Raw genomic sequence first — 14,131 nt, 5'->3', positions numbered from 1 at the left:
TTGATTTCTTCTCCGTCTCTCAGAGCCATGCAGCTGGGACGCCTGTACTGGATTATTCCAACACACGCAAGTCTGGAGTGAGCCTTAGACAACACTCCAAGGTTCCATGAGTACAGAATCAGTCGGCTCGACCACTAAGTGGTTTGAGCCACAGGGAATAAGTGTATCGTGCTCCAAACTGCCCTGGCTGCCTCTGTTCTTCCAAGTGCGACTCAAGGTACAAATGGCTTGGCTCAAGACGTGTCTTCACGATGTACCTCCATGGGAAACGGTCAGCTGGTGTTCACCTGCCAGACGTACCACGTGTCCACAGCAGCTGGCACTGCAGGTATTTTTGGCCCCAGGGCTTTATTTATAATTTAGTGTCTCTGCTGTTTACTGCAGTAGTGGACAGCCAATCTTCAGAGACCAGCGCCAGACAGCCTTTGAGCGGACATGCATGTATGTGGGAGTGTGTATGTACACACTGCCATTCCTGCTTTCGAGGAATCTAGTTTAATTGTCTGATGGCCACTTTTACATTTGGATAAGAAGGCCTGAGTCTGGAAGCCCCGTTCTCCGGTTTTAGATATCAAATTACATGAAGGAGAGAGAAGAAAAAGCAGGAGGCAAAATGAATAAGCAAAGACAAAGGAGAAGAACAAAGCACGGCAGCACCAAATTAAAGCTTGCTCAGGAGCGTCCTGTCCATACAGCACTGACAACACACTCCTCCTTCCAAACCGCACGGCCACGGTCACGGATAGGATTTCACTGCTTGGTACAGAACTCATCATTTTATGCTGGGACAGTGAGCCCTTTCAGCCCTGGGTAATGATGAACTTGTTCCTGAAATAAATGGCCACATGGGGTCACTGAAGGTGGTTTACAGGCCTCTGGGGACTCTGGCTTTTATGAAGAGCAGGTGAGTCAGCGCTGCTCTGTTGTCCTCATTGCCCTTTATCCATTATCACTGTTTCAAGTGATATGAGGCTATGAGGTTTTCCAAAGTCAAATTTCTGGAACCAGTGTAAGTTGAGGAAATAAAGTGTGGATCCCACGGCAGTGGTTGAGAATGGCTCTCTGGAGGAAAGCTACTTCTCTTGGTTCCTGTCCACTGGCTGCCGCTGTCCCCCAAGCCCCAGGGGAGGAGGGGTGAGGCTCGAGACACCCTGATGTGAGGTTCTTGACCTGTCAGTTCCAGACTCCTGGCCCTGGGCATGGTTTCCACATCTCTTTGAGATCCTCTGAAAGGCACATGGGCAAGTAAAGCTTGCTAGGTGTTCCAGAGGTACCATCAGCCCTACGTACAGAGCATCATTCTTTTGGTTTTAATAACCCTGATGGCAACCTGTCATGACGATAAGATTCCTTAAAGACTGCCTGCTCTGTGACTCAGAGGCACGAAAAAAAAAAGTGTATCAGGCATCACTGTCACCTGCCAAACCCCGGGAGGAGGACAAGGCCACTTCTGCACCTGCTGGGCTCTCCCCTACGTCTGCCTTATTTGCTGAGGACCAAACTATTGCAACAAAACCGGGTAGGACAGAAAGGACGATGAAGGAGCTCAAAAAACAAACAAGCAAAGTGCAGACATCTTTTCAGCCAGACTGCTTTCAGGATAGGGTCTACCCAGTCAACGGTACACTGCCAACTGAGCCAGGCTCCTGGGATAAATCAGGGTATGTGTTATGGCTTCAGCTGTAACAGAAACACTGCAGCCAAGTGGAGAAACGGGAAAAAACCGAAACAAGCAAAATGAGTGTGACCAACTTAAAAAAAAACAAGTTATACAGAAAGCTACGTTTAGTTTGGGGAAAATTAACTGATACCATAAAATTGCAATTTACAAGTGTTTCCTTTTCTACTAGAACCAAGTAACAAATTCCGCCCCCCCATATGATGTAAGACTAAACTTTCACAATTACATTTTAATCCAGTTTAACAAGAGCAGAATTTATTGTTTTAAAACAATTTATTAATGTCAGATGTGACTACAGATTTTTATGGAACACTTTTAGTTATTTGCACTGTGTGTGTTTTGTAGACCAAAGGCTGACTCTAAGGTTATACTTGTTCATACTAATTTTTCACATCAACCTAGAACAACAGATGGTCCTGTCCCTGGAAGAGAGACTCAGGATATAAGATTAATGAGAGCGCAGTTCTAGGTGTTCGTGTTTCCCTTTGTTCTGAGCGTCTGTTTTACTGTTTTACTCCCACTAAGTACTTTTGGCTGTAATACAGCATATGTGATTTTCAATAACGCAGCACTGTATTTCGATTTCTCAAAAGAAACCCAAACGTGAGTCTGATTTTTAAATTGGACAACATTGGTGGAAAGACGCTCACCTGGAGATAAAAAGGAAGTAAACTGATAGAAGATTTCGGTGTCCTTCTTCTGACCGCTGTACCCCACGACGCTGCCGACCTCAAGCGGGAAGGTCTTGAGGAGAGCACCGGTGGCCAGGTCGTGAAGCTGCAGAGTGTTCTTCACGTTATGGAGGTAGCATAACACCAAAAAGTTGGACCTGACGCAAGCTACCCACTCTGAAAAGATAACAACAGATAAAGCATAATGTGGTTTTGAAAATTAGCCCAAAATATACTCATGTCACCGAACAATAGTTCTTGAGTTCAATCAACACTGTGCTCTGCGGCAGTGAGACTTGCAAGGGATTTTATAATTGGTGTTAATCATGCATCATGTTTTCAGCGTATCCCTTTAATAAATCACTGCCACTGTCATCTCCAGAGGTAACAAGATAGTCTCCACCTGGGGCCAGGAGCTTTGGATGATTTAGATAACGTGTGTGATACAAATAACCCTGCTTACCTATTTTGTGTCCAATATCATGCTACAGGAGGTATAAGAAGGAAAACAACAAAGCCCGAATCACGATCCACATCTGTCAGGATCGTTTATTCAACAATCTGTATTAAATGTAAATGTATGTGCCAGATACCCTACAGGGTGCTGGACGGACCAGCAAGAAGATGAGGTCATTTCTGTCCTTGAGACACAATCGCGTAAAAATACACGTAGTAACTTGTAAACAAGGGTGAGTGAGTGGTTGGTTGGGACCCCAAATAAGAGAGAGCCCTTGAGCAAATGCTGAATTATGTCTGGAGGGCAGGGGTGTGAAGGCGGGGGGCCTGGTGGTGTCGGGACCAGGACAGCTCTCTGGGGGACGAGAAGGTGGGAAAACATGACTCAAGGAATGAAGGCCAGAGCTGGGGATGAGGAGAGAGAAAAGGAACATGAATGAACCAACAGCAGGAAGGAAGGGAGCGAGGGAAGGAGACTGGGAGAAAGAACGAGGTAGAGATCCATTTTCAAGAAGAAGAAAACCGGGCTTCCCTGGTGGCGCAGTGGTTGGGAGTCCGCCTGCTGATGCAGGGGACATGGGTTCGTGCCCTGATTGGGGAAGATCCCACTTTGTGGCTGGGCACGTGAGCCATGGCCGCTGAGCCTGCGCGTCCGGAGCCTGTGCTCCGCAACGGGAGAGGCCACGGCAGTGAGAGGCCCACACACCGCAAAAAAAAAAAAAAAAAAAAAAAAAAGAAGAAGAAGAAGAAAACTGCTGCTCCATTCGGGGGTGGGCGGGGGCAGTAGTGGTGGTTTGATGGGGGACTGGGTGAGCCAGGTAGGGGCGAGTTTAGGCCTTTCTGACTCAGCCGTTACTGAGGAGCTACTGTTGGAGAGAAGGGTGACACACATAAAGATGGCATCAGATGTATGCATCCGACGACTGACCAGAGAACAACAGAGGTGCACAGAGGGTGGAGGGGAGACCCGAACACACAACTGTAAGAAGCCGGGCAGAACACCATATCAAGCTGGGGATAAAGTCTGGAGGAGGGGGCAAAGAAACAGAAGGCATCTCCCAGGAAGACTCACCAGGACGTGGCAAGTGTGGGGACAGGAAAGTGAGGCAGAGACAGGAGGCCCCTCCGTGTCCAGGGCTGCAGCTTCAGTATGGTACCGTCCGAGACGGAGCTGGGAGAGCGGAGGTGAGTGAGCAGAGGAGGAAAGGAGAAAGCAGGGGGGCAGGCACCAAGCACAATCCGTCGTGCTCTGGATAAGATGCGCCAGCGCTAAGGACAGGCCATCCAGAGGGAGAGATGCTTTAGTAAATGGAAGCAAGGACAGGGCTGCAGGGAACAGCTCTAGCGCGTGGAAAAGAAAAGCCTTTCTTGGGTCTCATGGTGGGATGCAGGGCAAGGGGCTCTTGACACTGCTTATTTTTAAACCCAAGAAACTAGTAGTTCACGCATATAACGTTATGAATGATCAACAAGACACAGGCCAGAGGGAGCTCTGAGAATCCCCAGGGGCCTCAGTCTCGGCGGGTGGTTTAGATTACTACCGCAAACTTTTCCTCAAGTCAGGATAGAAGGACGAACTCTTACACCTGAAAGTAATTTGCTCATCCAATACGACTTTTTAAGTGCTTCAATCAAGCAATATATGTCATGTGGCTTTAATGTTTTAAGGAAAGTAAGGGGAAAAAAACTGAAGTAAATTATTTCTGTCCAAAAATAATCAATCTGTGTTAACTACGAGTACATCAGAATTCTGAAACAGACGAAGTGAATAAGAAAAGGACAAGGTGATTTGTAGACTGTCGTTAATAAAAGCTCTGACTTTACAGCTGTACTTTATGACTCATCTCTAGTTTTTATTCTCAATAGGGCGTTCTGTGCTAATGACACACTGCAAATTCAACTGTGCTTCTCTTTGAATTGATGAGTTCTGTGAATATGGAAGGTTTCCCCTTTCCAGTCTAAAGAACTTATAACCTTTTAGAGGAAAGGTTATAAAAATATAATCTTGATTTGCATTTCATTAGATCTGCAAGTGAGATAGGATGTCACCTTAAGGTATAGTTAAAACTGCCTTAGGGGGGCTTTAAAAGGCAGAAAATTCACACGCCTTGGGAAATATTTGTACCTCTGATGCTTCCCTATGTGAGAATCGCTGTTCCAACCTGACTCGAACCTGAAAAACACCCAGGGCACTCGCTGTTCAGGAAGACATGCCCACCAAGTCTCCCCGGACCCACCAAGGCCTGAGGGCCCCTCCTGTGGCACTTAGGAAGCACTCACTAAATGCTGGCTCTTACCACCCTTAGGGGGGACATTCTGTCTCAGTTTGGACAGAAGTCATCAGGTTACCAAAGTCACATGAAGGTGTTCATGGAAAAGGCAGAAAACCTGTTCTAGGATTCGTGGGTCCCTCAACCAAATATACGAGGGTCAGAGACGGAATGGAAGGTTTTGAGGACACAGGGTGAGGCGATTTCCTTGGAAAGAGCCCCTGTCATGCTGTAAGTCCCCCTCCCCGCTGGGGAAAACCCCAGCCTGAGAGAGACAGAGCACGGGTGCCTAATCCGAAGCTGAGAAGCACGTATGGACTGTGGACTGTGGAGGAGCCCGGGATGGGCTGCTGCCCTGGGGCTGCAAATGGGGGTTGTGTAGGAAAGAGCATGGGTGGGGCTGCCTTGGGTCCTGTCTGACAGAACTGCCTGAGGTGTTGCAGACCTCTTTACAGAAGCAGGCGGAGGGATGAGCCAGAAGCCCAGGGGTGAAGGGGATCCCAGGCAAACACCCAGAGCAGCGCTTCCTCCTGGGCCAAGGGAACTGCCCAAGCAAGGGCCCGGCGGGAGCGCCCTTGGGAAGCGCTCAGAGACTCAGCTGTAATCAGCTGACCACCTTCCGCTCTACCCGCTAAGCAAGGCCAGGCTGAAATATCTGCAGGCACAGAGCACACTGCCTTGAGCCAGTGCGGAAGACGTCCTTACTTTTCCAGGATGTGCACCTGGATCTGACTCCAATACTTGTGCCTTAATTCACTGAAAAACCCATGCCAGGACTGCTTTATGTGACAATGGGGCACTCTGCAGCTCTCAAAAGGAATTATTTTCCTGATTATATACACCTTATACCTTCCCATTGGGGGATGGCCCTAGATTTCATCCCCATTCAACCCATCAGCAGAAGTTCACCTCCACAAGCAAACTCTTCACTGGCTTGAACGTACTCGACTCTCCTTTTGTGTCAAAAAGTGTAACAAAATTAGAGAGTCTCATTTTAAATCCAGCTTTCAGGCAAGAAGTAACTTATAAAGCAGTATATTATTTTTGGAAAATCACTGAGAAAATCAGTAATGGGAACTTAAAGGAACTCTGAAACATGACAGATAAAGAACTGAGGCTCTCAAGAGGTTACCGTAGCGCAGTGCACACAGCATCAAGTGCAATGTATTTCAATTAACTCTGACAAGAGTCTCTTCCCTTTTCCGGTAAGAGGACTGTAAACCCACCCTAAGATCTACAATAGGTGTACTGTGAACAGCCAAAGCTTATTCAGAAGCTAAAAGCTAAGGATTCTGAATCCAACTGATTTAAAAAAAACTAAACATTAGTGATTATCAGACAATAACTACACAAAGACGGCCGATATTTTTTTTTCTAATAAAAGAAAAGCACTACCTTTGAAGGTCTGGATTCACACCTTCACAATTTTTTGAAGACCCCACACAGTATTGTACTAACTACAAAGACGTCACACGGTAAACACCTAGTTGCGCTACTGAGACATTTCACAATTAGAGGTTGAAGGTGCTTCACCTTGTAACCGGTCACCGGAGAATGAGAGATGCACCAACTTCCTGACGTTCTTACCAGAAACAAAAGCACAACTTCCAAGCGGCACGTACTCTTACCCAAGACGTCTTTCTCGTGCTCAGGAACAAGCACCTTCCACCTGGACTCCTCGGGATCTGTGAAGTCAATGTTGATCAGGCGGTAGTTGGGAGAATGACGATTTGTCTTGAACGTGAACACCGTGCCCTCGTTGGTTACATAGTCATATTCCCCTTCGAAGTTGTCGATCAGCTTCACCCACTTCAGGATTCCTGGTGAGAGACCAAGCACCTCTGTCACCTCTCCAGGGTTTGAAATGGTGTGGTTTGTATGTGGGGGGCGGGGGATGGATCTTTTCTGTCTATAGAACACAAAGCAGACACAATATTTGGAAGACCTAAGGCATGAGAAAGAGCAAGGGCGAATGTGGGTAAATTTTAAGGTTTCCAAATAACGCAAACCTGGCAATGAAGGAGAGTGGAGAATTCTCTCAGCCCATTACCCCACATAATCCGGCACATCCCCTTCTACCTGAGAGGGTCTCAAATCCGAGCACGTCTTTCTACCTCTACTGCCATCACTCCACGCCAAGTCTTTATTTCCCTCTGGTTATGAGCAGTGGCTCACAATTGGGGATGATCTCACCCCCACCAGCGGACTTCTGGAAATGTCTGCAGACCTTTTGGTTGTTACAACTTGGCAAGTGAGAGGAGGGCTACTACGAGCATCTAGTGGGAAGAGGCCGGAGATGCTGCTTCAAGGCACAAGATACCCTTTTGACAAAGAGCCAGCTAGCCCCAGATGTCAGTATGTGGCTGGGGAACCCTGGTGTGCGGCATCAGCTTCCCACCTGCTCTGCCCACTGCCCCTCTTGTTCTTCTCGGTAGCAGCCACCACCATGTCTTACTATCCTAAGCTGGTCCCTGTTGGTACCCTTCCGAGAAATTTCCCCACTGCTCTTTGAATCAAATCCAAATTCCTTCTTTCGGTCTCCATGGTCCTGCATGTTACAGTCCTTGCCCACTTAGCTAACCTCAGATGTTCCAACTTTTGCCTCGCTCCCTGTCCTCTGGCAACAGTGGCCTCTGTTAGGTTCCTTAAGACATGCTTCACTTCAGGGCCTTGTCACAAGCTGTTTCCCTTGCCTACCCCACTCTCAAATGGCTAGGTCCCTCTCACCTGCACCCAGATCATTTCTTCACAGCACTTCTCTCAAGATACATACACCTGAGCCTTGAACAACATGGGTTTGAATTGCGTGGGTTCCCTTATAGGGGGTTATTTTCAATAGTAAATACCGCAGTACTACCTGATCTGCAGTTGGTTGAATCCACGGATGCAGAGGGACCATGTATCCAGGGGGCCAACTGTAACCTCCAAGTGGTTCAAGGGTCAACTGTACCTAATTTGCTTGTTTATAATTTGTCTTTTTTATTCACTATTTAATACTCAGCACCCAGACAGAGTGGCATCTTCAAAGGTGCAAAATAAAATTGGTGTTGAATGCAAGGACGAACACTTTCCAGTCCTTCTGTTCTAAGAACTAGTCTGGAGAAGGTCAACGCTACAAAGAGATCTTAAATGTGTCCCCCATCATCATCATTTAAACGGCTCACTAAATGTCACTGTTAATATTAAAAAAAAAAATCCACTGGGAAGACATCTGGTTCATAATGTATCAGACATAAATGTTTAGAGGACATCTCAAAAATCTTATAAACGAAAAAGCTCTATGACTTCTAAACTGCTCAAAGGCAATGCCGGATCTCAGCTATTCTCCAATTAATCTCCTACCTTCGATTTCACAATGAAATTGCTACATTAATTTAGATCGTTCATTTATATTCCTGGCGAGTTTACGTTCATTGTCTCATTCATCTCTATAACATAATATCTTTATATAACTTGTTGTTGAATTAAATTAATCAGGGAAAATATAATCCCATGGCAGAGAGTTTCTCAGTTAGATATAACTGAATTGAAACCCCAGCTCCAGCGACAATTTAGCTGTGTGACCTTGAACAATCTCTTTATACCTTGCTGAGCCTCATTTTCTCAACTGTAGACGAGAAACAGCAAGTAAATGTGACAATTATAAGTGACTGATACCTACCCTACAACAAAAACCTCAACAAATATTATTTTAAAATAAACGGCTGGAATTAAAACTAATAATAAGATAGGCAGTTAAAAAAAATCTACTGCTTTTCCACATGTTAGCAATACCAGTTGGAAAACATGGTGGGGACAGGGGACCTCATTTATATTAGCAGTAAAATTAATGAATACTTAAGAATGTGCTTAACAAGAAATGTGGACTCTACGAGAAAAGCTCTAAAATTTTTCTAAGGAATCTTAAAAAACAACAACAAACAAAACCTGGATAACTGGAAACACATACCATATCCCTAGATAGGAAGACTCAGTATTTCAAAGGTGCAAATAATTCCAGAAGAAATCTACAAATTTAACACAATTTCAATTCCAAAATCCAAATGAGCTTTTTAGGGAATCTGACAACATCATTCTGAAGTTCATCTGGAAGAATAAGCACTTAAGGACAGTTGATATATTTTTGATGACAGAACAAGAAGGAACTTCTTGTGCTGTGATGCTCTGAACAAGCCCCCTCCCTCCTGAAGGAAATTATCACCCTTTTATGATAATCATTTTCTTATTTTTCTTTGTTCGTTTTCTGCCTTAACATGCAGCCACAAACACTACAGTCTAATTTTGCCTCATTTTTGAACTTCTAATAGAATGAAACCATACCACATTATTCTTTTGTGTCTGATTTCTTTCTGTTCTTGATATCTGACCTTACATTATGTTTGTGAGATTATTCATCCTCTGGTTATTGTTACCGACTTCTGGTTAAATCTTACTGTATACAAAGAACATACTCTGTATGATTTCAATCTTTTTAAATCTGTTGAGAAAAGCTTTGTGGCCTAATTTTTTTTTCTTAAATGATTTTAAAATGTTCCTGTATGTGACCAAAAAGAACGTGTATTTTGCAGACCTTCCCTGTGATATGCTAAGAATGTCTACTAAGTAATTTGTTAATCTTTTGTTCAAATCCATATATTTACTGATTTAGAGGGCCATTTTTTCTATCAGTCAAAGAAAAGGTCTGTTAAAATGTTTCTCTATGATTGTAGATTTGTCCATTATTATTTGTATTTCTGTTAACTTTTACTCTCTGTATTTTGAAATCATGCTCTTAGATATATACAGTTAGAATTATTATATCTAAATAAAACTGAATTGAACCTTTTATGATTATAGAGTTTTATCTCTAGTAATGCATTTTGCTTTGAAGTCTACTTGGATATTAAGACAGCTACATCATTTTCGTTTTGACATCTTTGGCCAGTTGTCTTCTGCAGACTGGAGGGCCCCAATTTGCTCTTCTCTGTGTCTCTTAACCACTCATATGCTTTCCACCTCTTGGTGGGCTGCATTCTATGTAATTTATTTTAATATTCATTTCACTAATTCTCTCTTCAGCTATGTCTAATCTCTTCTTTAATCTAATCACTTAATTTTTAATGTTAATCATTTTTCTATTTTTAGAAGTTCTACTTCATCCTCTTCCAAATAGGTTTGGTCATTACTGACAATATCTTGTTTCTTGCTTATGTTTCCAAGCTTCTCATTTATTTTTTTTAAAAAGCAGCATCACTATTTTAAAAAGTGTATTTACACACTTATTTTACAGTAGAAATCTGGTAATTCCACTCTGGTGTGACTCTGCTGGCTCTACTTCTCGTGCTGGTGAATTTCTTCATCTGCTCTGTGATTTCTGATTGTGAACTGACTTCCCTCGGAACACTATCTGTGAGAATTCTTGAAGGCCTGGGTTGAAGGGACACTATTTCAGACAAGATGTGTATATGGCTTCTGTTTCCCTCTTGGGAGGCAACCAACCTGGGAGCACTTTAAATTCTTGGCATGAGGATTTTTGGACCTCATCGAGACAATCAAGTCAACTTGCACCCACGTGAAGGTCAGCCCTTCTCATGTTTTAGGAGGATTCCCATCCTGCCTCCAAGGTAGAGACAAACCTCCAAGGCAGGTTTCCTTACTATACCCTGCCTCTCCCCTCCTCCCTGGCTCCAACACTGGCGGGTTTATTTCTCAATAATCCTCACACCACCACCAAAGGGAAGCTCAGCCTCAAGGCCCAGCAGAAACATTCTGGGACAATCCAGCTTATATCCCAGGACTCCGGCTTTCATTTTGTCTTTGGTCTTTACGATTTCTCGTCCTTTGTGCCAATTAGCAATATACTTAGTAAGATGCTTTATTAACTTTTTACAACATTTCAGTTGCTTCAGTTGGGAGATAATTCAGAGTGTATCATCTGCTACACTCCTACAAACAGAAATCCTTACAATTAATTTCCATAAACAATTAAGTTCTGCATCTGAGCCAAACATTTTCTTGTCCAGTGACAAACTGCTAACCTCAAAAGCAGGTGATCCATTCAAAGAAAACTGCATCTTAGTTTACATAAAACAATACTTTAAAAGGAAAAGAAACCCAAAGACTATTCCTTATAAGAATAAGCTAAAAAATTAGTTGGTAATGCAAAATTTGCAGATAGTCAGAAAGCTACATTTGTTTATAATAAGAATGATGAAACACAATTTTCTGGACTGTGACATTTGTAGACACAGAGTCTTGGTTCAGGGAAATGTCAGATTCTTTAAGTGTTCCCCTGACAATAAAACATCTTCTGATGTGAAACCTTTATTTCTCAAAGTAACCACCTTACGGTTTCTGCCGAAAAGGTCTTTCAGCCATTGCAGTGGTATTTATTATGACCCTACCTCCCCCTGCCTGCAAAAAAGTCACGGGAACATCCACCAAAGGCAAAACACAGCAGAAATTTCCTTCAGTACCTCTGTATAGTCAGGTGAGCCTGAAGATGTGGTGCACTTGTTTTAAATAACCCAGCTCCAAAGAGCACCAAAACAATAAAAAAGTTTGTGGCCATTATCTGCCACCAATTTCTGAAGCATTAACTTTAGTCATAAATACACACAAGTCATATATTCATGCAGACTTAGGAATGTGGCTGGATTTTTACAAATCCATTAAAATCTGAAAAGCTGTTCAAAGTACAGGCTCACAGGGCAGCATATTTAAAATGAGGACTCATGAAATCCCTTGGCTCTCTGGAAACCTTTGCTCCTCAGGCTTTGGCCACAAGATAATTTAAGAGAAAAGGTATTCCAGTTGAACAATGGGGCTCATTCAGTTTTGCTATTCACACGTTAAAACACTGTTGATTTAATGGGAAATAGGAAAGGTACTTCAAAAAAAGAGATGTGGCTAGACTCTCCAACCATCTCACTTTTTGCCCACTTTTTCTGAGGTCTTTTTGTCTGGAAGTGGTATTCTTCCCTCTGAAGCCAACAGAATTCGATTCCCAAACTTCTCCACATTCAAGTTAAAATTACTTTTTTTTTTTTTTGCGGTACGTGGGCCTCTCACTGTTGTGGCCTCTCCTGTTGAGGAGGCTCAGTGGCCATAGCTCACGGACCCAGCCGCTCCGCAGCATGTGGGATCTTCCCAGACCGGGGCACGAACTCATGTCCACTGCATCGGCAGGACTCTCAACCACTGCGCCACCAGAGAAGCCCTAAAATTACTTTTTATAAACCTGCTTCTTGGTGGGGGAATAATCTGTTTACTGAGTGAAGGTGAGCTTAACATAAGTAATCTAAAGCTTTCCATAGAGCAAAGTCGTGACTTGTATTGCTTTCTTTGAAAATCAATGGTATTAACTACATCGCCTAGAAAACGTTTTGTAAGCTCTCTTGTGATAGGAGCTAAAAAGCGCGCTTACATTTGACAAAACAGAGGGTCTGGCCTCTAACAACAGGAACTGATGCATGCACAGCTCATGCTCTAGGGCTGAGGAGAGCAGAAGTCTGCTGTCCTCTCCGGCCTGATGCCTCCATTCTGTCACAACTGCCACATGGTGACGGTTAGAGCATGGGCGTGGAATTCAACTGACCTGGGTCTGAATCTTACAATGGCATCAGGAAAGCTAACTGGCCTCACCAGCCTCAGCTTCCTTGGGATAACAACATGTGCTCCTCAGAGGTTGTTAAGAAGACAGTGAAATATCGACACGCATAGCTCAGAAGCTGGCACACGGGAAATGCTACATAAACAATACGAACTACCATCCCAAAGAACCCCAGCGTTCTTCAAGCGACAAAAATAAGCTGCACGTGGCTTCTGAACAGCACTGTTTGCTAACGGCGAACTAATCAAATCTAGTTTCCATCTCTCAGGGCACAGAGCCATTTTCCTAGAAAAAGCCTTTATAATCACTAACTTAAAAATTAGTAAAATTATTACTTTTATCACTAGTACTTCATATTTTACTTCAAAATTCATGTTTTGCTTATTTTTATACTGTCTCTCGACGTTCCAATTCTTTTGGGTTGTTGGCATTCCGTCTCTGAAACACAGACTTATTTTCTAATAATTCCCTGCCTTTCACAGAAGCCCTCCTCCCCTGTTGGTCTGACTTTTAACACCCCGATGACTTTGCTAAACTTTAGACAACTCATCTGTTTCAAGCTTCTGGAATGTTTATCTCCTCCTTTCCTCTCCATCTCCAAAAGATGTCCAGCCCCACCAGGCATGAACATGGGAGTCAAAATTGTCCCAGCTACCTAGAAACAAGAGGTCGTCTGCCTCGTAATGCCAGAGATGGCTGAGTGAACAATTTAAGTGTCTGATAAACACTGAGCTTCCTTTTGTAGTTCTATGTTAGCATGTAGGGTAGATTGATTTCTCATGCAGGAGAAAGCCAGTTTTCTTTAAAGACATGAAAGCATTAAAATGAACACATGGTGAGTGCTGAAAATGATCAAACTTTCAGCAAAAAAGGAAAAAGCTGAGAGACAGGTTAGTGAAAGTCTGGGTGAGGTATAGGATATACTGCTATTTCCTTACAAAAATCAGTATGTCAGCATCACCCATCTTTTCCCCCTAAACCCTTCATAAATGCTGTGACATGAGCAAAGACCATTTCAGGTCCGTTTTAAGGATAGCTGCACTGAAAAAGAAGGGTGTTAAATTACCAACAACAAGGATTTTAGACATTTATAGTTCTTTGCACCTAACAGTTACTTCCTACAGATTCTATTTTAAAACCTCTGATATAGTTGTACGTTAATTCAGAATAGGGCCACATGGTCAGTGTCTCTTGCTGCTGACTATCCTATAAAATAGAGAATAAAGTATCTGACCTTCTACAGAAAAATGAAAGAACCCAAAAGAAAAGAGAACGAACAAAAGAGACAACAGAGGGACTTTCACGGTGGTCCAGTGGTTAAGAATCCGCCTACCAGTGCAGGGGAGGCAGGTTCAATCCCTGGTCAGGGAACTAAGATCCCACATGCTGCGGGGCAACTGAACCTGCGTGCCGCAACTACTGAGCCTGTGTGCCACAACTAGAGAGAAGCCCGTGTGCTGAA

At 43.6% G+C, this 14,131-nt stretch overlaps 1 protein-coding gene across 1 annotated transcript in view; it reads right to left on the bottom strand.

Moving 5' to 3' along the window:
* The window catches only part of PREP (prolyl endopeptidase), a 136,470-nt gene that overhangs the window by 63,799 nt on the left and 58,540 nt on the right, over nt 1-14,131 (bottom strand). Inside the window, exons 8-9 of the mRNA XM_060030171.1 lie at nt 6,707-6,898; nt 2,332-2,529 (exon numbers count right to left, since the gene is read on the bottom strand). Coding sequence (XP_059886154.1) covers nt 2,332-2,529; nt 6,707-6,898 — 390 coding nt within the window. The remainder of the gene's footprint in view (nt 1-2,331; nt 2,530-6,706; nt 6,899-14,131) is intronic.

This window comes from Delphinus delphis, chromosome 14, assembly GCF_949987515.2.
Source record: "Delphinus delphis chromosome 14, mDelDel1.2, whole genome shotgun sequence".
In the NCBI taxonomy this organism is placed as follows: Eukaryota; Metazoa; Chordata; class Mammalia; order Artiodactyla; family Delphinidae; genus Delphinus; species Delphinus delphis.
Note: the sequence above shows the minus strand (reverse complement) of the source record. Positions and strands in the feature narration are given on the sequence as shown.